The sequence below is a fragment of the Lissotriton vulgaris genome, chromosome 8 (assembly GCF_964263255.1).
Source record: "Lissotriton vulgaris chromosome 8, aLisVul1.2, whole genome shotgun sequence".
Taxonomy (NCBI): Eukaryota; Metazoa; Chordata; class Amphibia; order Caudata; family Salamandridae; genus Lissotriton; species Lissotriton vulgaris.
Genome location: NC_141696.1, coordinates 188,208,571 through 188,233,472, shown reverse-complemented (window position 1 = coordinate 188,233,472; position 24,902 = coordinate 188,208,571). Strand labels below are relative to the sequence as shown.

Here is a 24,902-nt window from a genome sequence, read left to right as displayed (position 1 = left end):
TTGGGGTAATTATTATTAGGGTTTAGCAAGGCTTAGGTGGGCCGGGTCCTGCCAAAGTGAAAAGCAGATGCCGAGATGGCCGGTGTCTGTCGGGCTCCTCATTTTTTTTGCCCTTACTGTCAGCATGAAAAAAATAATTCTACATAGATACTCGTTATGTATTTTTTTCACAGTCTCACCATGTCACAACGGAAGCATTTTCAATGTTACTAACAACTAAGCTATAGTTGTTGTTTATTTATCTTATACAACTAATAAGCACTAATAAAGCTAAATAGTCCTGACTTCTTGTAGAAGTAATGTTACTTCTTGTATTGTATATCTGGATGCAATGACCGAAGCAGCAAAATACAACTCGGGCGGTACAATGTGCCAACACAGTTTTTCTCATTGCGTGTTTTTAACCTACACCCTTTATTACATTTGAGAGACACCTCCACCCTCCCCCCCTGTTTTTTCATCCAACTTAAACACCTGGCTTTTACCTAAGCGTGCCTCAGCCTCACACTCTGGTGTAATTTCTATATGTATATGTTTCCCTCATCTTCACTGCTTAATTTTGCTTATGAGAAAGTGTCACTCATCGTCTTTGAAATGTCACTCATAATTAGACTAAAGTTATGAAAATGTCACACATGGCAATCTGAAACCTTGGCAGCTATGTGTTCCTTTTGCCTGCGTTGTTTTGATTCTATGGCCTGCTTGTGATGAAGGGAACAGGAGGCTTATAGGTGAATAATTAATTGAAGTTTATTTCCAAGGTAATAACTCCACCCATACACGGAGCGTCTGGTCATCGGCAAGCCAACGGTTACAATGGCCAACCAATGGAGACACAGTCGCCCTCATCCTCCTCGACCTCTCCGCAGCCTTCGACACAGTCTGCCATAGCACCCTTCTACAGCGCCTCAGAAACATCGGAATCCAAGGAAAAGCACTGGAATGGATCACCTCGTTCCTCACCGGAAGAACCCAGAGAGTCCGCCTCCCACCATTCAAGTCAGAGGCCACTGAAGTCATCTGCGGCGTACCACAAGGATCCTCACTCAGCCCCACCCTCTTCAACGTATACATGAGCCCCCTCGCGGCCATCGCACGCCAACACAACCTCAACATCATCTCCTACGCCGACGACACTCAACTGATCCTCTCCCTTACCAAAGACCCTAACACCGCCAAAACCAACCTACATGAAGGAATGAAAGAAGTAGCCGAGTGGATGAAGCACAGCCGTCTGAAACTGAACTCAGACAAAACAGAAGTCCTTATCTTAGGTACCTCCCCCTCCGCCTGGGATGACTCTTGGTGGCCAGAGGCCCTTGGAAAAGCACCCATCCCGACGGACCACGCACGGAACCTGGGCGTCATCCTGGACTCCTCCCTCTCTATGAACAGACAAGTCAACGCCGTTTCATCATCTTGCTTCAACATTCTTCGCATGCTCAAAAAAACATTTCGCTGGATCCCCACCGAAAGCAGAAAAACGGTCACCCATGCACTGGTTACAAGCCGCCTGGACTACGGAAACACCCTATACGCCGGTATCACCGCAAAACTCCAGAAAAAACTCCAACGCATCCAGAACGCATCAGCCAGACTCATACTAGACATCCCGCGTAAAGACTACATCTCTAGTCACCTGAAAAACCTCCACTGGCTCCCCGTCAATAAGAGGATTACTTTCCGCCTCCTAACCCACGCACACAAAGCACTTTACGAACTTGGACCCGAATGCCTCAACACACGACTTTCCTTCTACACCCCCTCCCGCCAGCTACGATCCTCCAACCAAGCCCTTGCTACCGTACCTCGCATCAACAAAACCACCATGGGAGGTAGATCCTTCTCCTACCTCGCAGCTAAAACCTGGAACTCACTCCCCACTCACCTTCGTCTCACTCAGAACCACCTAGCATTCAGAAAGCAACTTAAAACTTGGATATTCGACAAGTAATTCCCCACCCTTCTTCAAGCGCCTTGAGACCCTCCGGGTATGTAGCGCGCTACATAAATCTTTTGACTTGACTTGACTTGACTAGATCTCAGCCGTCCATGCACGGGAGACAACATATTCATATCACAACAAGTTTATGCACGGGCTGCGGCTCGTGATCTTTTCACGAGCCGAGCCCCCTAACAAGAATGGTCACACGCCGCGTGAAATATCACGTGGAGTAAGACACGCATTACATTACACCACTATTTTTGTTTGTTCCATTTTTGTAACCGTTCTCTCATGTAACATAACTGGTTCTATTGTACAGTGCTCTGACACATTCGGGTAAAGTCCGCGCTTTAAAAAAATGCATAAAATAAAATAAATAACTAAAACAAAATTGGCTTTGCCAGTGCTTGTTATTTGTGCTTCCGAGGTGTCTGCCTTAAACACCTTGGGACGCGACTTCTAATTGGTCACCACTCAATTTTACACCAATCCGCAGTTTGCTAAGGCGGGACCAAATTGGACATCTGAAACACTATCACGTAAAATGCTTGCGTTCAGATAGGGGCCATGTTAGGCGTACGTCGTGTGCAATGTAGCTCAGTATCTACAACAAAGGAAAGAAAGCGGTTGCATCGCATATGTACGTCTCCTTACCAGAGAGGACGAGGGAAGCAGCGGGCATTGTGTGTGTACCGATTTGCCACCCGAATGGCCCCTCTGCTGGTAAATTCGCTGAGACGCTTGTCAGCCAGCCCAGTTGCGCCCACAGCTTCTAGAGCGGTTGTTATGGAGTCGGCGTAAACTTCCGGGATGGTAGACGTCACTTCTGGTGGACGATGGTAGTGTACGTTGTCTGTTTTTTTTGTTTAAAAAAATAATATTTTGTTTGTATTCAAAATACGAGGTATGTAGCGTTTTGGGGAATATACAAAAACAGAAAAGCGCAGCGACAACTGCTTATTACCTGCGGTGAAAGTTACAGCGATATTTCCAACACTTTGAAGAGAACCGGAGACTGATATGCATAGCTGTCAAGTTTTCGGATTGGTTATGTGTGACATCTGCATAGTTTCAATGCTCTTATGAGTGACATTCAACTAAAGCAAGCATTTGCAATGCAATAGGTCTCGCATTAGGAAAGTGTGAGCTATAGGTATTGAAAATGACATTTTTTAAAAAATATATGTTGACTTTGAAAATATATAAATTAATAGCATTGTTATTCACAAAGTCAATAGCTTACACTTTCCTAATGCGAGTGCTATTGGCTATGGCAATGCTTGTTGGTAGCAAGCAAGGACAGTGATGTGGTTGGGCTCAGTGATGTGGTGGTGTCCCCGAGTGATGTGGTGGTGTCCCAGAGTGATGTGGTGGTGTCCCAGAGTGATGTGGTGGTGTCCCCGAGTGATGTAGTGGTGTCCCCAAATGATGTGATGGTGTCCCAGAGTGATGTGGTGGTGTTCCCGAGTGATGTGGTGGTGTCCCCGAGGGATGTGGTGGTGTCCCCGAGTGCTGTGGTGGTGTCCCCGAGTGCTGTGGTGGTGTCCCCGAGTGATGTGGTGGTGTCCCGAGTGATGTGATGGTGTCCCCGAGTGATGTGGTGGTGGTGTCCCAGAGTGATGTGGTGGTGGTGTCCCAGAGTGATGTGGTGGTGGTGTCCCACAGTGATGTGATGGTGGTGTCCTAGAGTGATGTGGTGGTGGTGTCCCAGAGTGATGTGGTGGTGGTGTCCCAGAGTGATGTGGTGGTGGTGTCCCCGAGTGATGTGGTGGTGTCCCCGAGTGATGATGTGGTGCCCCAGAGTGATGTGGTGGTGCCCCAGAGTGATGTGGTGGTGTCCCCGAGTGATGTGGTGGTTTCCCAGAGTGATGTGGTGGTTTCCCCGAGTGATGTGGTGGTTTCCCCGAGTGATGTGGTGTCACCGAGTGATGTGTGGTGGTGTCCCTGAGTGATGTGGTGGTGTCCCTGAGTGATGTGGTGGTGTCCCTGAGTGTTGTGGTGGTGTCCATGAGTGATATGTGGTAGTGTCCATGAGTGATGTGTGGTGGTGTCCCTGAGTGATGTGTGGTGGTGTCCCTGAGTGATGTCCCTGAGTGATGTGGTGGTGTCCCGGAGTGATGTGGTGGTGTCCCCAAGTGATGTGGTGGTGCTCCAGAGTGATGTGGTAGTGTCCCAGAGTGATGTGGTGGTGTCCCCGAGTGATGTGGTGGTGCCCCAGAGTGATGTGGTGGTTTCCCCGAGTGATGTGGTGGTGTCCCCGAGTGATGTGTGGTGGTGTCCCCGAGTGGTGTGGTGGTGTCCCTGAGTGGTGTGGTGGTGTACATCAGGGATGTGGTGGTGTCCCTGAGTGCTGTGTTGGTGTCCCTGAGGGCTGTGGTGGTGTCCCTGAGCGCTGTATTGGTGTCCCTGAGTGCTGTGGTGGTGTCCCTGAGTGGTGTGGTGGTGTCCCTGAGTGGTGTGGTGGTGTCCCTGAGTAGTGTGGTGGTGTCCCTGAGTGATGATGTGGTGGTGTCCCTGAGTGATGTAGTGGTGTCCCTGAGTGATGTGGTGGTGACCCTGAGTGGTGTGGTGATGTCCCTGAGTGGTGTGGTGGTGTCCCTGAGTAGTGTGGTGGTGTCCCTGAGTGATGATGTGGTGGTGTCCCTGAGTGATGTAGTGGTGTCCCTGAGTGATGTGGTGGTGACCCTGAGTGGTGTGGTGATGTCCCTGAGGGGTGTGGTGGTGTCCCTGAGTGGCATGATGGTGTCCCTGAGTGATGTGGTGGTGTCCCTTAATATTTAACACAGAAACTGTAGGAATGGCCCGGACTAGTGCTTTAAAGGCTAAAACATACCTATTTATTAGATTAATTACGATTTAATACTTGCTGTTTGACAGCTGAGTTTATTGGACTTAATATGTATTGTTAGTGTTGCTGGGGCTGTTATTAAATTGTTCCTTGTAATATTAGCAGAGATCCTATTAACAGCATGGGCATAGTTCACACTGACGATTTACATGTATGTAGTAGTGGTTCAGCAGGCGCAGTGACACTACGACGCATAGGGGCAAGGGGCCTGGCCAACAGTATTTTAAGTAAAGCTAATGTTTTAATGTACATCTTTTTTTGGTGATGTATTTTACGGCTTTTGAATGAGTTTCCTGGGTCCGTTCACTTTGTAAAATATAGGCAAACATGACATTTTTATTTGTCTTGACGACTACAAAGTAATAGCCCTTTCCGTGCATTTAAACGTATGCGAAGGGGGAGTTGTGTTTTTACCCCTTACTTCAGCAGTGAATTCCATTTTTTTTCAGGAGCTTAGCTTCCTGCTGTTAGTTGATTTGCATCTCACAGATGCTGCCAGGCACCAGATTACAATCTTTACGACGCAGATTAAAGCACTAAAGTATCCTGTTCTGGTTTCGTTTCCAACTGGTGAAAACATGTGATGTTTCACATTCTTGCAGACTTTCAGTCTGTGTTTTTTGCCTGATCTAAATGGCAATGCATTACAATAGCTTAACCCAGTTACAAAATGAACGTACGCAAATTTGTTTATTTAAATTGTTTAAAGCTTATAGCGTAAAACATATTGGTTTTTCTGAACACGCCACTGCTTTTTTCTTTCTTTTTACACGTTTAAACAAGTAAGAAAGAAGCCACCAGCCAACGTAAGCAAGGGGCAGCCCGGCAAGCCCATCAACCACTGAATATAGATCAGGCTTTTTTTTAGTAACAGTTGGTAAAAAGCTTGTTTTCGCCATATTATTGGCTAATATCATCGGTGTAGCTGCTCGATCTTATCATTTGTTAAAAGCATAATATGTATGCTTTCTTGTTCTTAGATTCAATCAGAATGCAAAGCAGTCTTTGTGCTGCGCAATGCGAGTCTAGTTCTCAGCTATCCAATCAGAATAGGGAATTGTTCAGCGTGGTTTAAGTCAATGAACGTACAGTATCTGCCAAACGGCAGGTTTTGTCTGTGTTCTGCAGCCAATGGCAATTAGCAGTGAGAGCTGCTTGATCGAATGGGGATGCAAGCTCCACTCCTGCCAACGAATGGGGTGGAACCTTTATTCCAGGGACGAGAATTGCTTGTGAGTACTGCAACATGAGCAATGGAAGGTCCCATAAAGGTGGTGGGCAGGTAAAACGACCGGAATGAGTGAAAGCTAGGGAAAATAAGGGTAAAATGAAGGGACGGTGAGAAACTGGGGGCGTGGGAGAAATGGCTGCCAAAGACAAGTAGGTATGGAACAGGTGGAGATGTATGGAGCTGCTGAGTAGGGGCGTGTGGAGATGGGGGAGCATATTGCTGGGAAGTGAGCCAGGAGAGCACAAAAAAAACAGGATTTTGGAAATGGAATTTCTCAACAGACTGCTCTCTTATGTCGAAGTTCGGAAAGTGTATACAGTTGAAAAAAAAACAAGCTGCTTTTGAAGGACAGGCAGCGCTGGGAGGAGGGCTGATTCTGCGGAGCGCGTGAAGTGGCTGGTGGGAAATGTCATGCCTCTCGAAGTACAAGCTCTGGCATTGCGCAGAGGGGGGCGGGGGAGAGCATTCCTTTGAAGTCCGAAGCTCTCGGCATTGCTGTGGTGGGTCTGATGCGAGGCACAGACAAATGTTGGTTTGTGTTGTGGCGGGGGAGCGGGAGGCATTCCTTTGAAGTGTGATGTCGAGGCTCGGGGAGCAATTGGCAAGCGCGCGCACAGAGCACATGCACTGTGCGTAATCCTCCTGCCAAAGTCCTCTTGGTAAGCTTTCCGGTTGCACCTCTATATGTCTCTACAGCTGCAATGCGCAAGAGCATTGGCAGGTCGAGACCTAAAAAATGAGTGACACTTTTTCGCGATTAAAAACTGCAGTGTCCTGCTGGACACGTTCTAGTGTTCCACCTCTGTTTGCACCCCACTCTACACACCCACCCATCATAGGCGTCACTGGTCAGGTGACCCTGCAAATAAATGGGGCAGAGCGCACGTGCCCTGTCCAGTTCTGGTACCCAACTACAGTGTGTCAGTGTGGTCATTTGCTTAGCATGTGGACCTAGGGCCCAAGACGCCACATTGGCGACAAGGGGGTCTTACCCCGTGTGCACAACAGCTGCTGCTCTGTCGTGTCCTGAGGGGAAATGCAACCCGGGGCACCCTGCACCGTTGCCTGTAAGGCATGACCCTGCAGCCTAAAAGAGTGCGCACAATTGGGCCGGGATTGAAGAGTTGGGTGAAGTGCTGCTGCATGGTCAAGTAACCCCTCCCCCCATCCCCCCACTCCACACCCCGCCACTGCCAATGTCTGCGTGAGGCGACAAGACCACCCATCTGCCAGCAACAGTAAGACAGTGTCTACGGTCCGCCACAAGCGCATGAAGTGACACTTGTAGCTAGCAGTGCTGTCCAGATAGTGGTGGATGGTAGGAGGCGCTGTTTTCAAATACTGATAGGTGTGAAAGGAAGCCTCGCACCCGTGGCTGCCGCAAGAGCTGAAAAAAATACTTCTGTGGAGAAGAAGAGGGCACCAGTACCCACCCACAAACTAAGGATGAGACAGCAAAGGTAGGCGGAGCCTGCCGTGCACACCTGGAATCGTCCTGCTACACCTAGGATTGCCGAGAAGCAAAGTGTGGGGTGCAGCCACCCACTTGACCTGAATTGCGCCATGTAGTGCGCCGGAATTAAAGCGGTCAGAAGGGCAAAACAACAGTGAAAGAGTCACCCAACAAGAACATACACAGCCCCCGTTCCTGTATCGCCAGTGTTGGTGCTTCAGGGTAGCTGCACTCAGCTGGCATGAAGTGGTGATCACGGTGTAACCTACAGGACACAGAGACCCTCTGGCACTGCACCGGCCACTGGCTGCAAGACTAGGTAAGATGGGTTGCAGCCAGAGCGCTAAATAATGCGGCTCCGTAGGCTGCCACCGCCTGCCACAAACAAACTTTGCAGCTCCTGCACCATATACCTCACATTCAGTAAGGAGGAGAACCACAGCTGCCTAGCAACAAGGCCGCAGCAGTAGAGAGACAGCTGGTGAAGAGCGGTGAGTGCACTGCCGCCTAGTGGTGGCTTGATGCACCACAGCCTGCTACAATTGCATAAAGCTGGCCCGACACGGAAAAGACTTGGAAAGGCAAATACAGGATTAGCAGGGACAAGCGAGGTCCAGTCAGGAAGCTCCTAGCTCAGGTCTCCACCCAAAGCAAAGCAGCCACACAAACACACCTACTGCAGAAACAGATCCCCACCTCCTACACTGCAAAACACACCCTGCTGCTTCCATCTGAGAGCATCACCCCAGCAACTGCCTGCACATCACCCACGGGAAAGCAACATGGCTTGCAAGTGAATACATCTGCCGCAGCACGTGAAATGTGGCTGCAGCGCTACCTAGTGACAAACCAGCAGAAACAGCCGGCAACAATGGGACAGCTGCTGCAACCTACTGCTAAGGTAAAGAGAGAGGAACGCCATGCCTGTCCATATACAATACCCCTATGAACACTGCAAGGCCCTGATGAGTATCAAGGTCGGGAAAGAGAATTCTGCAGTGGTTCTGCCACAGGCAGTAGGAAGAGACAATAAAGCGTGGTAGATAGTGCTGCCCAATCACAGAAGTGTTAAGCCCCAGGACACATCAGCCACCCTTTGCACATCACGAGGGAGTAGCAAGACATCCTTGGAAAACTGCCAGCACAAGCGGCCGCCATGTGCCAGAGACGCAGCCAGTAGAGGGAAGAAGAGCCTCACAGCACTCCTAAGACTACATTCCAAGCAGCCAAAAGACTGATAGGAGAGAGCGCAGCACGCCCAAGTGGACTTCCTAGGCGGCTGACGAAGAGAGACTGAAACTCTGTTGAAAGAGCTCCAAGAAGCTCAAAGCTCCCCAGCCAAGGAACAAAGAGTTAAAGCCAGTGGTGGTATAGCTCGTTTTTAATTCCAAATAATGTGGTCCTAAGTCACAGATCCACCTTATTTTGGGTCAGTAAGAGTTGCACTAGGGAGATACTTCTCCGTAGCACTAGCATATTTACTAGTGATGCACATCTTTCTTTCACCATCACTACACTTTCTTTTCTATGTTCTTCTTTATTATTTTTTGATGTGGTAGTGCTAATGATGAGAACCTGAATCCACTGGTGAGAACCAACCAGCAGACTCCCATGGTGTTACTTCTGTGAGGTACTCCACATCTTTTCTCACATTTTTATCACATCTCTGGTGATTTCTTTTTAGTTATACACTACACTACACAGTAGGATGTATGAAAAGGGAACAGAATATTAAAATTGAACAGGAATTCGTGACAAGGGACAGAGTATATATACTAACTGCCCAGCGAGCACACCAAGGTGGGTGCTACAATAGACATTGAAATCCATACAGAACTGTTCAAAAAACAGTGTCAGGTCATTCAGTTGTGTTGAACCAGTGAGTGGGGGCTTGACCTGACTGCTATAGAACCCCTGTAGCTCCTTGTTGAAGATACAGCCAAGGAACCTGCCAAGAGTCCAGGAAAGGCAAGAAGACCAAAAGCAGCCAAGCCGCATAAAGGAACAAGGAGAACGTGCGCTGTCTGATGCCACCACAAGCAAGTAAAGTGCGCCATACCCCTGAGTGGGGAATGGAACCACCGAAATGCCAGCAAAAGTAGGCACACAAAGCGCCAGAAGAAGGCGCCTTAACGAAGGACCAAGAATACAGGGTCCAAGGTGCGCCGGCTCAGGCACTCAGAAGCTTGACAGCATGGGCAGGCGCCCAGGAGATAGAGACATCTCCACAGAGAAGCACTGCTGGATGCAGCACAGAGAGCATCTACATCTCCACTGCACCAGCGAAGCCTGCAGCGGGCCATAGACAGCAGTGGTCTCCCTCACACTGCCTCAAGACTGAGTCGCCAGTGGCCCCAGATAGGCAAGAGGAGAGTCACACACTCCACGTGGCAAGCTACCACCGCAACGTGTGCTCCGACGACAGGTGACACGTGGCCGGACGCCACATTCACACCGCAAGCAAGGAGCACGTCACTCGAAGTGACCAACCCTGCCAAGCATGCCTTAATGGAGGCAGGATCAAGTGCCACGATGGCGCAGCCTCGAGGCGCAAGCATGAGTGAAGAGCCCTCGAGTGATGAGCAGAGGAGCGTCGTGAAAATCCCTGAGGATAGGAAGGGGCCTGCAAGAGGCCCTCAAGGAGAAGAAGCACGTCCTACCAACAGGACAGACCAACGACAGGTCAGCAGCAAAGTAAAGATCGTACCAAGGACCGGACACAACCAGCGACATGTCCATGTGGCGCGAACATGAGACATGTAGCAGGACGCCATATCCAAGTGACGAACCTGGTCAGAAGAAGGAGAAGAGCGTGGAATGACGCCACTCGGTGAAGGAGGGCAAACAACCACCACAGGCGTGCAAGAAGGAAAGGAGAAGAGCGACAGGACAGAGGACTCATACCAGCACTGGAGAGGTTTTCATCAGCACAAGCGAGCCACCGGGGTGCATCAACGTCACTGGAGACAGCTTCGCATGAGGACCAACCATAAGCCTCTAGCTAGCGCAATTTGTATCCAGGCCCCAAGTTCACAGTGCGACCATCTACTCACCACATCTAGCAAGTGCACCGGCCAGAAGACAACCGTAAGTGGGCACAAAGTCCTCCTCACTCCACGAGGTCACCGAAAGCAAGAGATCGCCGCCTGTTGCCCAACTGAAAGAAAATGATCGTATCCATCGTACAGGTGCATCATCACCAAGAACATCTGAGGAGCATCGGACCACCAGAGGGGATCCAAACACTCGAGACATCCGGAGTTCAACAAGGCTAGCCAGCCAGGAACCTTCGGTGTGGCCCGTAAACCTGAAACCTGCCAAAGAAGACCTCACTTCAAGTCACCTGCAGTGTCCCCCAGGGTTCCTCTCTTTCTCCCTTATTGTTCAATCTTTACATCTTTCCTCTAATCTTTGCACTTCAGCAGCTGGAGGTCACAGTTTATAATTATGCGGATGACCTCCAGCTCATCTTTAACCTCTCCTCTTCTCCCCTCTCTATCTCAAATTTCCAGTCCACTATGATTTTCATCAGGGACTGGATGAACCACAACCATCTCAAGCTGAACCCGGATAAAACCGAGTTGGTTCTCACAGGTGGTTCTTCCAGTCCCTGGAACTCTCTCTTCTGGCCCTCTTCTTTTGGTCCCTCCCCCACTCCTTCCTCCACAGTTAAAACCCTGGGTGTTAAAATGAACAACCAACTCACCTTACACTCACAAATCAGCTCTGTGGTTTCTTCCTGTTTCCTCACCCTCCGAACCATCAGCACTGTCTCCCGTTTCTTTTCCCCCCAGGCACTTAAGCTGATCATGTCCGCGCTGGTGATTTCGCGGCTGGACTATGCCAATACCCTGTACAACGGCATCCCTGCATATAGCCTGCTGAAGCTCCAGATGGTCCAGAACCAAGCGGCTCGGTTGGTGTATGGTCTCCCACGTTTTCACCACTCTACACCCCTCCTTAAGGAGCTCCACTGGCTTCCTGTCAGGAACGCTCCCTTTTTAAAACCGGCTGTATGGTTTTTCAGGCCCGCCAGGGCACTGCCCCAGCCTTCATTTCCTCTCTGATCAATGAATATATCCCGGTCAGAGAGCTTCGCTCTTCTTCTAAATCCCTCCTGCAAATCCCGCGTTTTAAACGCAAAAAGTGGGGAGGAGCCAATTTTTCAAATTTGGCCCCCACCTTTTGGAACTCCCTCCCCGACCACCTACGATCTGCCACACAATATTCCTCCTTCCGCAAAGATTTAAAAACGTTTTTGTTCAAACAGGCCTTTTCCTTGTAATTTGTCCTTCCTTTCCCTGCACTAGGTTCACTCCGCCCTCAGTTGCTGGACCTACCACTATAGCGCCAAGAAACCGTAGGGGGAACGCTGCGCTTTACAAATTTTTTAAATTCTTAAAGAAGAGCATACCCAACCTTTGGACTATCCACCCTTGGGGTTACACGAGGCTTGGCCATGGCCCTGATGGGAGTTCTGCAGCCACCCCTCAGCGCAGCCTATCAAAGGCCCGCACGGCCCATGCGGCCATGTGGCAATCCAGAGGCAAGAGCCTCAACGGAGTTCCTGTGAGAGGGGAATCTGAATCGGGGAGATGCGTCGGCAGCAGCTCCACGGCAGGCACCGGGAAGCATGGAGGTCGTGGATGGAGACTGGTCACCCAAAGACCATCTGAAGAATGCATAGAACCCGAGTCCTGACGGTGAGAGCACACTGACTGAGACACCACCCTCTGTGGCTACATGAGCGATTTGGCTGTGGTCCTGTTGGCAGTTCCTCAGCGAGGTCCTCACAGTCCACAATGTCCTGTCGCAGCCCGACAGGAAGGCCTTCCAGGAGACTCCTATGAGAGGGGAGTCCAGGCAGGAGAGGCAAGTCTGAAGTTGCTCGGCTATCAGGAAATGGAAAGCATCATTGCCTACAAGGTAGGCCCTCATCCACCAAGATCATCCTTTTTTTGCATGTTGGCCGCTCACCTGAGCCTGAGCACGTTCAAAAATATCTCCAAAGTGGACTCCACCACCCTACAGATGCATCGCTATTTGAACTTTGTAAATAGACTCAAACCACAAGACCAGGCCGGTCTGAACTCCATCATCGAGGTGGACCAACGCCTCCTGACCGTGTGGTCCAGAGCTCCAGCACTGCCCAGTAGATTGCCTGAAGAGACTCATTGGTGCTGTGTATTGTTGTTTGTTTTCATCATAGGTTGAACTTTTGTTTGTTCCTTTTCATTAACGTTTGGGAGGGATGCAGTTTCCTGCTGGACACGTTCTAGTGTTCCACCTCTGTTTGCACCCCACACTGCACACCCACCCATCACAGGCGTCACCCGTCAGGTGACCATGCAAATAAAAGGGGCGAGGCGTATGTGACCTGGCTAGTTTGCGTACCCAACTACAGCGTGTCAGTGTGGTCATTCGCCTAGCATGTGGGCCTAGGGCCCAAGACGCCACAAAAACGAGCAATCAAGTGCTTTGAAACCACTAAAGTATAAAACAATTGAAATTTTTGAGCCTGAAAAGTTTTAAAAATAACTTGGAACTAATGCAGAACTACTAAAGTCAGTAACCTATAACCTCTTTCTAAGATGTCATTCTATAATTCATAATGAGCTGCAGAGAGCACAGCTCAGGAAAAGCACTGGTTGCTTCTGAGCTGAGCTGAATACAGCTCATGAAATAACTTGGAGAAATTCGGAGATAACAGTATGTACTTTATAGTTAGTGCAGATTGCACATTTATGATACGATCAGCATTTAATCCTCCAGAAGTGAAAATGTAAGATGCTCACAAGCTTCCTGAACTTTAGTTATCATGCCTCAAGTTTTCAGAAAATGCAGGTTTCTCAATGGGTGTTTCTAAATATAACATGCAATACAGACAAGAAGTAAAACATAGGTCCTGTTCACACGTCAAGGGTGGTAGGTTCTCATGTGAAAACCAAAAGTTCAGGTAAAGTTCATGTATTAGCGAAATGAGACTCAAGATCCAATGATTTCTGAAGAAAGATTTATAGTTCAATCTTGATCAGTACATTTGTGAATATAAGCGGACACGTGTTTCGTCACATCGTGTGAAGATATGACTCTTCAGGGCGTGGCTATGCACGAGTGGAATCCAAAATGGAGTGGGGAGTAGAAAAAAGGTGTGGAAACTGTTCGGGCTGGGCATGGATTGGCACCAACACATGGTCCCGACAGACCCTTTTCACTGCGACCCACGCCAGTTACATTTCTCAGATCACGGACCTCGGACACACCCGTCCACAGGTTCCCTGGCATTTTATCCATGCCCAGCCCGAACAGTTTCCACACCTTTTTTCTACTCCCCACTCAACTTTGTATTCCACTCGTGCATACTCATGCCCTGAAGAGTCATATCTTCACACAATGTGACGAAACATGTGTCTGCTTATATTCACAAATGTACTGATCAAGATTGAACTGTAAATCTTTCTTCAGAAATCATTAGATCTCGAGTCTCATTTCGCTAATACATGAACTTTACCTGAAGTTTTGGTTTTCACGTGAGAACCTACCACCCTGACGTGTGCACAGGACCTAAGTTTTATTTGTTTGTGTAGGGGACTTGTACCTCTGCCTTTTCAGGGGCTGTTCTGTTTGGGTTTGTTCCCCTGACCTGTTTGCACCGCATAACTCTTGTAATTTTGACCTCTAATCGTACTTGCTAGAGCGCCAATTCTTCCTGTCCTACATTCAAACCCAGCTCCTGCTCATTACATACAAAAAGTAGCTTGCTGACAATAAACTGAAAAATACTGGATAAGCGTTTCAGCTGTGCTACCGTATTTACTGAACTGCTTGGTGTGCGTAAAACAACACATCCCAGGTTGGCGCCAAATGTCACATTCTCTATTAATTGGCATCAGCAGAGCGAGGCTGAGTTAGGAGGTAGTATCGCTTAGCACGAATGCTCCTTCAGGGAAGTTTCTGCAATTCCCTCACCACGCGCACTGACAGAGTTAATACACACACCACAAAAGTGCAGTGAAGTTAGGGATACAGGCAGGGTGTAAATCGCACCTTCTTCGGAAGCAGTAGGTGCGATGAGAGATCATCAGGCCTCGCCTACGGACACCTCAGCTCATCTGCTGTTCTTTTTGGCAGTTAGCACCAAGGGGCGAGTCAGGATGTAGCTGAGTGAGCTCTCTCAGCTGCTAAATAACTTTAAAATCTCTGTCTGGCTGCAGGCGTATGTGACATTCAACAGCACACACAGCTGAGCACAGCACTAGCAGTGGCGCTGTACAGTCACGGTATGCATTTAAACACCTCTCTTTATAATCAGTTATGTGTCTTTTTTCTTTCCTAAAGCAGTGGCGTGTCTGTTGTGTTTGCCTCGTTTTAGTATTTGCTTGTTACACGCAATGTGTTCCATCCCTCGCTTCACGCCTCGCGCCCAGCTCCTGGCCCACGTCAGCTGAGAGATTCTAGATTGCTGGCAGTGGACGTTGGAGGAGGACAATGGATGAAGGGTTTTCCTGCTTTTGCTGTACAGGTGTTTCTATACAGATGAAAGCTGATAATGATATCACTTGTGTCCAGCTCCACTTTACAGGTGGCGATGAGTGAAACACCGGTGGATCTACGCGTGTCTGCATGCTCATTCAGCATATTTTTTTTGTTATGTTTCTGGTAATCTGGTTAAAAGTTTGGCAGTTGAAGGATCTAAACTTTCAAGCTAATGGAAAAGTAGCAAACATGTCACTGCCGGGATTGCAGGTCGTATGACTTTTACTTTACTTCATACTGTTTGGCATGGTACGGCGAATTGACGTTAAGCTTACGGCCGTTTGAATTCAAGAGTGGTCGTGCTTACCTGGATGTTCCTTGCACGTCAGCACTGTTTCTTGTGGACTCTGGAATCATGCTGTGGAAAACATTCCGAAGTCTTCTTGCGTCCTTCTGGTGCATTGTGGGACGCATTCTCATGTCCCAGATCACGTTGCGTGACCTTGCGTGTCACCATTTTGAGAATCTCCTCATACTGTTTTAAATGACACTGTTAGTGTGGGGACTTCTGTGAGGGGTCCGTGGAGTGCATCATTAGCACTCTGACGCGCACACCACTTCTGCATTTAACATTGTAGTTGCGGTGATGCACACACCATTCCGGCATTTAACATCATGAGCACGGTGACGTGCACACCATTTCTTCATTTACACCATTCTGTCAGGTACATTGTCAGAGCAGTGACGCGCACACCCTTCCTGCATCAGTTCTATTTTCACATTGCAAAAGAATGATGGATTAAACCCAGATCCTTGTAACTGGGGGTGAATGTTTGCATTGTCCAGCTTTCCATCCATCAATTGTTTCTTTTGCATATGTCGTCCTAAGTGGGAAGGGGATGCCCAGACGTGGGTCCCAAGCTCACCACACCACTGGATTCAAGGTAGTCTGGCTGATGAAGGGTGATGCCCAGAAACTGGTCCCAGGATGCTTGTTTCCCGTCAGGGAGGACCTGGCTTGGCAGTTCGGCATGGACTGTTCCCACAAGGAACAGGGTCAAGACTGATTTGCATATAGCTGGGTCCAAACTGGGTTGGTGGGGTGAGCAAAAGAATGATGGATTAAACCCAGATCCTTGTGACTGGGGGGTGAATGTTTGCATTGTCCAGCATTTCGTCCATCAATTGTTTCTTTTGCATATGTCGTCCTAAGTGGGAAGGGTATGCCCAAATGTGGGTCCCATGCTCACTACACCACTGGATTCAAGCTAGCCTGGCTGATGAATGGTGATACCCAGAAACCGGTCCCAGGATGCTTGGTTCCAGTCCAGGGAGGACTTGCCTTGGTATTTCGGGCTGGACTATTCCCATAAGGAACAGGGTCAAGACTGATTTGCATATCGCTGAGTCCAAACTGGGGTGGTGTGGTGAGCAAAAGAATGATGGATTAAACCCAGATCCTTGTGACTGGGGGTGAATGTTTGCATTGTCCAGCATTCCGTCCATCAATTATTTATTTTGCATATGTCGCCCTAAGTGGGAAGGGTATGCCCAGACATGGGTTCCCCTTGCTCACTACACCACTGGATTAAAGCTAGCCTGGCTGATGAAGAATGATGCCCAGAAACCGGTCCCAGGATGCTTGTTTCCAGTCCAGGGAGGACCTGGCTTGGCAGTTCGGGCTGAACTGTTCCCACAAGGAACAGGGTCAAGACTGATTTGCATATAGCTGGGTCCAAACTGGGGTGGTGTGGTGAGCAAAATGTGAGAAGTTGGCCCGATATGCAGCGTTCGCTATTCTAGCGACCGCTATGTATCGTTCCAACGACCCTTATGGTGTTTGGTTGTAAGTCAACCTATAGACCAGCTATCCTAGTAGCGTGGATACGAGCAGTCTAAGGCTAAAGACTCGAGAGGGCGTGTTAAGCCAGCTGTTATACCATCACATACCCCTTGAACACCAAGTGAAAGGACACCACACAAGTGTTATGAAAATAAACATTATATTTATTAAGAATCACAACAGCCCTGTACTCTTTATGAGGACAGGGTACTAAGCACAAACCAAATCTCTTAGGAAAATACTTCAAGTGCACAATTAAAACAAGTGTCCGAGGACACGGAAAGTTTAAGGTCTCGGGCGGACCCGATAAGGCAAGTCGGAAGCGAGGGACTCGGGACCCTAGAGTAAAGAGGCTATGCAGGCACCGAAATGCCGAGTTACCTAGCCACGAGGGCTGCGGCTGCACAAGTCTTACAGGCGTCGGGGTCTTCGCTGACGAGCCAGGAGCCGGAAGAAAAGGAGTTGCTGGCCGGCGACCAGTGATGAATAGTTCGTAGAGATCCAAGCCTGGATCAGAGATTGATGATACCTGAAAGCAGAGGGGACCAAGTTTGTACTACTAGCCAGTAGTCAGAGGGTACCAGGAAGGCACCGGTTGGCCGTCACCTCGACTAGGTGAGTGGGCGACGCTAGGCTCTGCAGTCTCACGGACCAGGAGGCGTTGTCGGCGACCACGGTGGAGGTGCGAGCTGTCCCACGAAGGATGATGCTGTCGGCGTCGCTGGGCCCAGGATGGGGCAACAAGCCTTGGCAGATCTCAGGGCCACGTGGTGGGCCTAAGATGGCGTCTTAAGTGGACCAGGAGGGCCCGGGGTGCTTCTCGCAAAGATGGAAGCAAGGGCCAGTCTGGAGCAACCAGACCAGCAGTGTTGATTGTCGGATGTCGTCACAGAAGGGCACAAGCCAGCGGCTAGTGACCAGACAACGTGCTGAGCAGCGAGCAGAAGGGCCCCACGCAGATCGTGGAGATGCTGGGAGACTGCACTTCGGTGCTGGAGCGGCTCAGGGTCGGGGCTTCTCGGACCCCAGAGCACTCACCAGAGAATTGCTTCGATGGTCGTGCTGGTTAAGAGCGTGCAGGTTCTGATGATGGCCGGTCCCTCGAGGTCTCGTCGCACCCACAGATCACAGCTGAGCTGATGACGTGGGTAGAGGTCAGAGGTGCCAGGGAAGCCGGTTCTCGTCGAGCTGGGCCGTCGGATTCCTTGAGGAAGGACTTACAGCAAACCGCAGAGTTCTTAGATGGTGCCCGCTGATGCAGGGTGACTACTCCTTAGTCACAAGGGAGAAATCTTGAGAAGAGTCTCGAAGTCCTTTCGTAGAAAGTATTCTTGATTCAAAGATGATCTAATTTGGAAGGGTCCCCGCTCCGGTCTTTATCCTAAAGAAAGGGGTGGGTACATGACTAGGTCCTGCCCTAAGGGTGGGACCAGGAAGGGGGGTAGTTACACCCCTCTCCCCTGCCGGACTTTCCCCAGGCCAGGGCTGGCGCCCCTGGAACTGGTTCTGACCGGCAGATGCGTAGTGAGCACCGGGGTGCCACTCCGCAGTCACCTTCTCGCAAAAGCCCTACCTACCCAGAATACACAAACCCTGTCTGGGACGGTGCGAACACCGCCCTCGACAGGAAACCCTTCGTCCAAGCGCTCCTCGCTGGAAGGACTCCCAGCAGCAGGAGGTCAGACTCGTGTCTGTGGTGGCAGCATCCATTTTGTGGAGCTGAGGCTTTGGTTAACTTTAACCGGGGTTCACAGTTACGTACATGTCGTGTCCCTCTAGAAGGGCGGAATGCTAACCTCGTCGCCAGAATTGGTGAGAGGGCAGCATCCCGATTCGTATGACACCTTACTCGACATGCCTTGATAACGCGACACCGAAGTTACCGATGTGGTACGCGTTATCATGGAACAGCCATTGGGTCTTGATTCCGCAAGCTGCAACCGGGCTCGGCTCGGGCCAGAACCTAGTTCACACGAGCCCACGCACTCTGCCTTCAGGATTGTCAAGGCCTGCCATAGGAGTGACTGATAGGAACTCGGGTGTCCATTGTATGGTTAGATATAGAGCTACTATACCTAAAGCAAAGGGAGATTACACGACTTTGCCCCAGCTGTCATGCAGCCAGTTGTGTCAAATTTAGGAGGCCAGCCAGGGGTGGCATAATACATGCTGCAGCCCCTGGCGGCCCTGGGTACACCTATGCCCTGCGTTACGGGGTCTGATAAGGTGGCCCAGTACCAATTGGTAAATGCACCTAGGGTACATATCGTAATTTAGAAAGAGAACAGCCAGGCTGTGGGTCTGATTGGCAGGCCCACAGCCAGAGAAAGTCGTAAACCAGTGAAACAAAAGCAAAAAATCTGGGTGATCATAGGATTGCAGACCCTACTCTCCTACAGTGTGGTGAGCAAAAGAATGATGAATTAAACCCAGATCCTTGTGCCTGGGGGTGAATGTTTGCATTGTCTAGCATTCCGTCCATCAATTATTTCTTTTGCTATTTTCACATTAGTCATGTGCAAAGTTAGAGTAGTGATTTAAGAGGCTAGTTGCAGCTCTATTAGTGCACATCTTTCTGTTCCTCAAGTGCATGTTGTTAACACACGGTGATACGCACACCTTGTGGGAGACAGCAATTAAAACTTTTAATAATGTAGAGATAATTCTCCTTTTATGCTCAGTGAACTAGTCCTTTGTTGGTGAAGTAAGAATGCTGTTTAGTACAACTTTTTGAAGTATTGCCTTCCAGTTGCCATGACTAGTCAACATTTTTCTCTTCAACTTCCCCAAACTTTTTGGCCAGCTGGAGGTAATACCTGCATGAAGTGGACTGAGTGGAAGGCCTATTTTTTTAAGTTTGTTTATACTATCGATGAAGACGGGAAGATGTCACCGAAAGGAAAAAAAGGATTTTGGTACATTCAGTGGGTCCAGGGGACCTGAAAGCATATGAGGAGATTACCAAGGCCTTAGGGGGTGGTGATATAAATGTTTTTGATGCCATTATGAATGATTTTTACATCAATTTTGTGTCAAAAGTATGTATAGGTTTCGTAAGAATTACATTTTTCCATAGGGAACAAGAGCCAAATGAAACAGTGGATGAGTATTTATCGGCCCTTAGGAAGTTGGCTGCAGATAGTAAATTTGATCATCTATTGGATCAGTTTATTAGGGACCAAGTGGTGATGCATGCTATTATCAAGGAGAGGTTATAGATGAATGGTGATGCTGAATTAAAGGACATTTTAAATATTGTTAGGAAGGCTGAAATGTCTAGTCGCAGTGCTAAGCTACTTAAACAAGAAATTAAAGAACTTCCTGTTGGAGTAGTCAGTAAAATTAAAACTAAGAGTAGTGCTAAAACCAAGGAGGAAGTAAGCAAGAACAAAGATTTCATCAGACGTGGTAACTTCAGGTGTTTCTGCAGTGATAGTGCGTCACACATAGCTTCTAGCAAGTCCTGTCCTGCCATTAAGCAAAAAATGTTCAACCGTGGAATTGTTGGCATTTTTGCCAAGGTTTGCAGGAGGAAAGGGGGCAGCGAAGTTAAATGTGTGGTGGAAGCCGAATGTAGTTCCAGTGAGGATGAGTCCAGTATATGGAAACTAATTATAAGAGATTGCATTGATGTAAGTCCCAATTTTGATCCTAAGGAATTGTTAATTTGGAATATTAATGACAGAAGTGATTTATGCAGGAAAAAACATTTGTGTTTCACTTTCATTGGTGGTATTATTATGCACATGTATTCAGACTCAGGTTCTCCATACACCATTGTCGATGAAGGGACATGGAAGCCCTTGTTTGCCAAGCAGTTAGGTGACAAATTACTTGAACCGGATGTTCATCTGGAGGGTTTTTCCAGTGAAAAAATGTATATGGTTATGGCTTTGGGAGGCAAGATGGCGTCTGAGTAGCAGCTACCCTACGCTTCTCCTCGATCCGACCATCTAGCAAGCAAGGGAAAAAGGCGCCACTGATGGGAAGGAACCGCAAGTAAAATCCACTAGTTACTCACTGCCTGCCTGGCCGAATCTCCGCAAAACTCACCGTATGGGCCGGCTCTGTATCACCACCCGTGTTGAGATCGCATGGGCTAGCGAACCTGAGGTGCAACGCGGAGTGAAGGGACAACCAGAATCTGAATCGGCGTGGCGATCTCCGAGCTGTACTGTCCCGGTGTCTCCCCTGGCGTCTCTCACGTTTCCAGCATCATCGATCCGCATCGTCCTGCAGCCTGTAGTGACGTGGCTGCTCAGCGCAGCTCGACCAGTGGCTGGAGAGCCCTCAGCATACCGGCAAGGAACAGACAGAGGCAGCAGCTTCAAATCCGGGATCTATTGTTGGAGGAAGAGAAAGATACATTGTTACCCTAACTCCTCAGCTGCTACAAGTTCCAGGGCTAAACAAGTAAGGATGACGGGGAGAGCTGGGGGAGAACAATGAAGCGAAAAGACTGCAATTTGCCTGTAATAGGAGTAGATGACAGGATTGTCATGGTACAACCAAGTCAAGCAGATCCTTTACTGCGGCGCCCAGAAACACGGGGGCTAAAAGGCAAGGAAAGTAAGGAGTGTGCCGAGAGTCTCAAACCTAATTCCAGTGAAAAGGAGAAGTTGATGGCTAAGCAGGCAAGGAGGATACAAGTTAAAAAAAACAGCAAATCTACAACTAATGCTCACACTCATGTATCTGACTCACAGCCATTAATATCTAATGTCTTCAGCCCAGTGGTGGAAGAAAGAGCGCACAAGGAACAAAGCATGGCAGGACTACCCAGTGAACATATCGACTCAGACACCTCTGTAAATACTAAAGGGACCTCATGGGAGAACTCGCTGGAAATGCCTGCGCCAAAAACTGTAGCACTGGTCCAACCCACTTCTTCTCCAGGCGCAACCCCCGTTCTAGTATTGGATCTAAATAGTGAATCACCTCATAATGACTCTTCTAGTACCCACTGGTCAGTCCTCTTAATCAGGATTTAAGAGCACGTGAGACAGAACATGAGGGAACCCCAAACTATATAAATACCGAACTCATGCCAAGCATTCAAGTTACTGCAGAGGAAGACCCAGCTAACTCAATAAGCATTGCCACACAACGATGTGAGGATCCCAACGGAAGCGAGAAAACCCCCTCTGTTACTGAAGACTCGGAGAGGTACGAGACCGTTATCTCAACATCTAGTGATGGAAAGAAAAAAGAATGGGGAAGCTCAGACTCGTGGGGCTCAGAGGATTCCTGGAAAGATATTGCCTCAAAAAAAAAGCTGGAAAGGAAAAGGAGAAGACAGAAAAGACAAAGTCGGCGCACAAGTGAGGAGTTCACAGATCAAGGAAGCATCACTGAACTCAGATGGGATTACTCATCCTCTCAATTTGTGACTCCCTCAGATTAAACAATCTGCTCAGGTGGCAACTCCACAACCATGGATAATTGAAAAAGCGGGGGCGCGGGCCCACCAGGAACAAGGAGGAGCCTTCTCTTGCTGACGTCTTGAGCTCAATCAAAAGCTTTCAGGAGGAGGTCAAGTTAGATAACCGGAAAAACCGACAGGCCACTCAAAAACGACAGGGTGCAATCCGGAAAGTGGGCCGTACATGCGCAGAGATCTCTGACAGAATGACCTCTGTAGAAGTACGCACAGGAAATCTGGAGAAGGACGTCTCCTCCCTCCAAGCGCAGGCTGAGGAGCATTATGGTATTGCAAAGGACTTAATGATGAAGATCGAGGACCAGGAGAACAGATCGAGGCGCAACAACCTTCGCTTTCCGGGGATCCCAGAAGGAGTGGAAGGGAGTGATTCAAGGGCTTACGTGATCACACTCTGTAAAGGAGCGTTTCCAGAACTCAAATCCTGGGATTGGGACCAGGAAATTCAACGGGCGCATCGCTTCCCATTAACTACCTCCAAACGCCCTGGAACATCAGCGCAGTATCCTCTTGCAATGCTAGTATTCCTTGGGAACTTTCTTCTACGCCAGTCAAATTTTTTTACCTAGCATGGCCCACCAGCAAGATAGAATTCAACGGTGTTACTTTCTTTAGCAGGCCTGATTTTGCCCATGCAACAGTTGAGCAAAGATGGAGGATGCAGCAGCTCTTCACCCCTTTTCAGCAAATTGGGGTGACGGTATACCTACAAAACCCGGCACGGCTAAAAGTCATCTTCAATGGGGCCACACACAGTTTCTCTTCAGAAATTCAAGCACAGGCTTATCTCAGGGAGATTACAGAAGCTAGAAGAGACAGAACCAAGAACTAAAAACATTCTAATTCCCTTATACTCTAAAGTTGAGAATGGATATCGATGGAGACTAAGATAGAGATCAAAAGGAAAAAACTTTTCGCTCGCTATAATATCAACATAATTTAGCAACTGTAAGGTTAATAGGATGCTCTTCTCCTCCTGTCCATTTGTTTTTTTTATTTCTCTTCCTTCTTTTTTTTCTTCTTTCTTTCTTGTACAACTAACAGCACAGAGGGCCGGATCGAGGGGGGGGGGGGGTGGGATTGGGGCCCTGACTGATCTGATGCCCTCATCCTGGTTCATGATGAACCAGGTAGTCTCAATGGGTTGTGAAGTGTGGGGGGAGGGGCTCTTGGGGGGCAGGACACGGTTGGGGACGGGGGGAGTTAGCATCATGTAAGCTAGCATGTAAGGTCGTTTCTTTTTTAGGCTCAAATTGTTTAAGGTCAAGCTGTTTAAAAAACGAGATCTTGCTTGGAGAAATTTAGATACATTTAATGAGTAAACAACTCATAGCAACGATCAATGTGTGCGGTCTTAATGATATAATGAAACGACGTAACACGGCTGTAGCATTACGACTTCTTAAAGCTGATATCTTATGTTTGCAGGACACACACATAGAGAGGACACAAATATACCTGTTAGACTCACTAGGCTTTAAGGTGGTTGGGGCTACTACCCAAAATGCTAGAATACGGGGGGGGGGGGCAATTTTATCTGCAAAACGATCTCTTCAATTTACACAAACACTAACGGATTCAAAAGGAAGGAGGGCCATTACATTATGCCGAAGGGTAAACGGGGATACACTTACTATATGCGCCATATACGGTAGTACCACAGATGATCCAGAAATCTTTGATTTCTTGAATAATGAATCGGCCGGATGGCCGCTACCTGTAGTCATTTGTGGTGATTTTAATATCAATCTCCCAGCAGATAAAAGTTTAGCTCAGGATAGTAATTGGACATGTAAGGGACGAAAACCAAAGGTTTTTAAGGCCCTTAAGGCGTTATGCAAGGAACAAGCACTCATTGATATATGGCATTCACAACACCCGAATGATCCTGGCTACTCCTTCTTCTCCTCCCCCCATAATAAACTGGTCAGATTGGACTATTTCTTTGCATCCCAGGCTATTCTTCCTGAGTCATTAATAGAGAAAACTCCACGTATCATTGCAGACCATAACCCCTTAGTGGTGGAAATTAGTCAGGCAAAAGTTAAAAATAAAGAAGATTGTGCAAATTGGACTTTTGAGCGATCCCTTCTCCTAAATGAGAAATATTCCAAGCACATAAAACAGTGGATTCCACAATTCCTTAAAGAGAATCTAGGCAGCACTAGGATGAAAATAGTTTGGGATGCACTGAAAGCAGTAATTAGAGGGGAGACACTTGGCTTTTCAATCTCTCTGAATAGAGAAAAACGCAAAGTATTGGATCAACTGCAATCTCGTCTGACGGAGGCAGAAGAAAAACTAATTATCGCTCTTAGGGATGGTGAGGATTCAATGGAAGCGCAAGCAAGAATAACATCAGCAAAATCAGCAGTTTTAGGTGTAATTGCAGAGAGGGCGGCGGATAGATTAGCATCATGGAAGAGGGAAGCATATGAATGCAGCGAACAGGTTGGTCACCACCTCGCCGTCAGGGCGAGACAAAAAGCTACCAGAAATAACATTAAGGCTGTTAAAAACTCTGCACAAGAAGTAGTGTCAGATGAAGAGGGTATTCGAAAGGAGTTCCTCGCTTACTATCAAAATCTATATCATGAGACAACTATGGCCTGCTCAGATGAGATTTCTAACTATCTAAATCAAATCCCAGCTGCACACCTAGCACA

At 48.4% G+C, this 24,902-nt stretch overlaps 1 protein-coding gene across 1 annotated transcript in view; it reads right to left on the bottom strand.

Annotated features, from left to right (window-relative positions):
* The window catches only part of ANKRD42 (ankyrin repeat domain 42), a 428,468-nt gene extending 425,690 nt beyond the window's left edge, over positions 1 to 2,778 (bottom strand). Inside the window, exon 1 of the mRNA XM_086933250.1 lies at positions 2,600 to 2,778. Coding sequence (XP_086789376.1) covers positions 2,600 to 2,627 — 28 coding nt within the window. The 5' untranslated portion in view covers positions 2,628 to 2,778. The remainder of the gene's footprint in view (positions 1 to 2,599) is intronic.
* Positions 2,779 to 24,902: the final 22,124 nt, after the last annotated feature.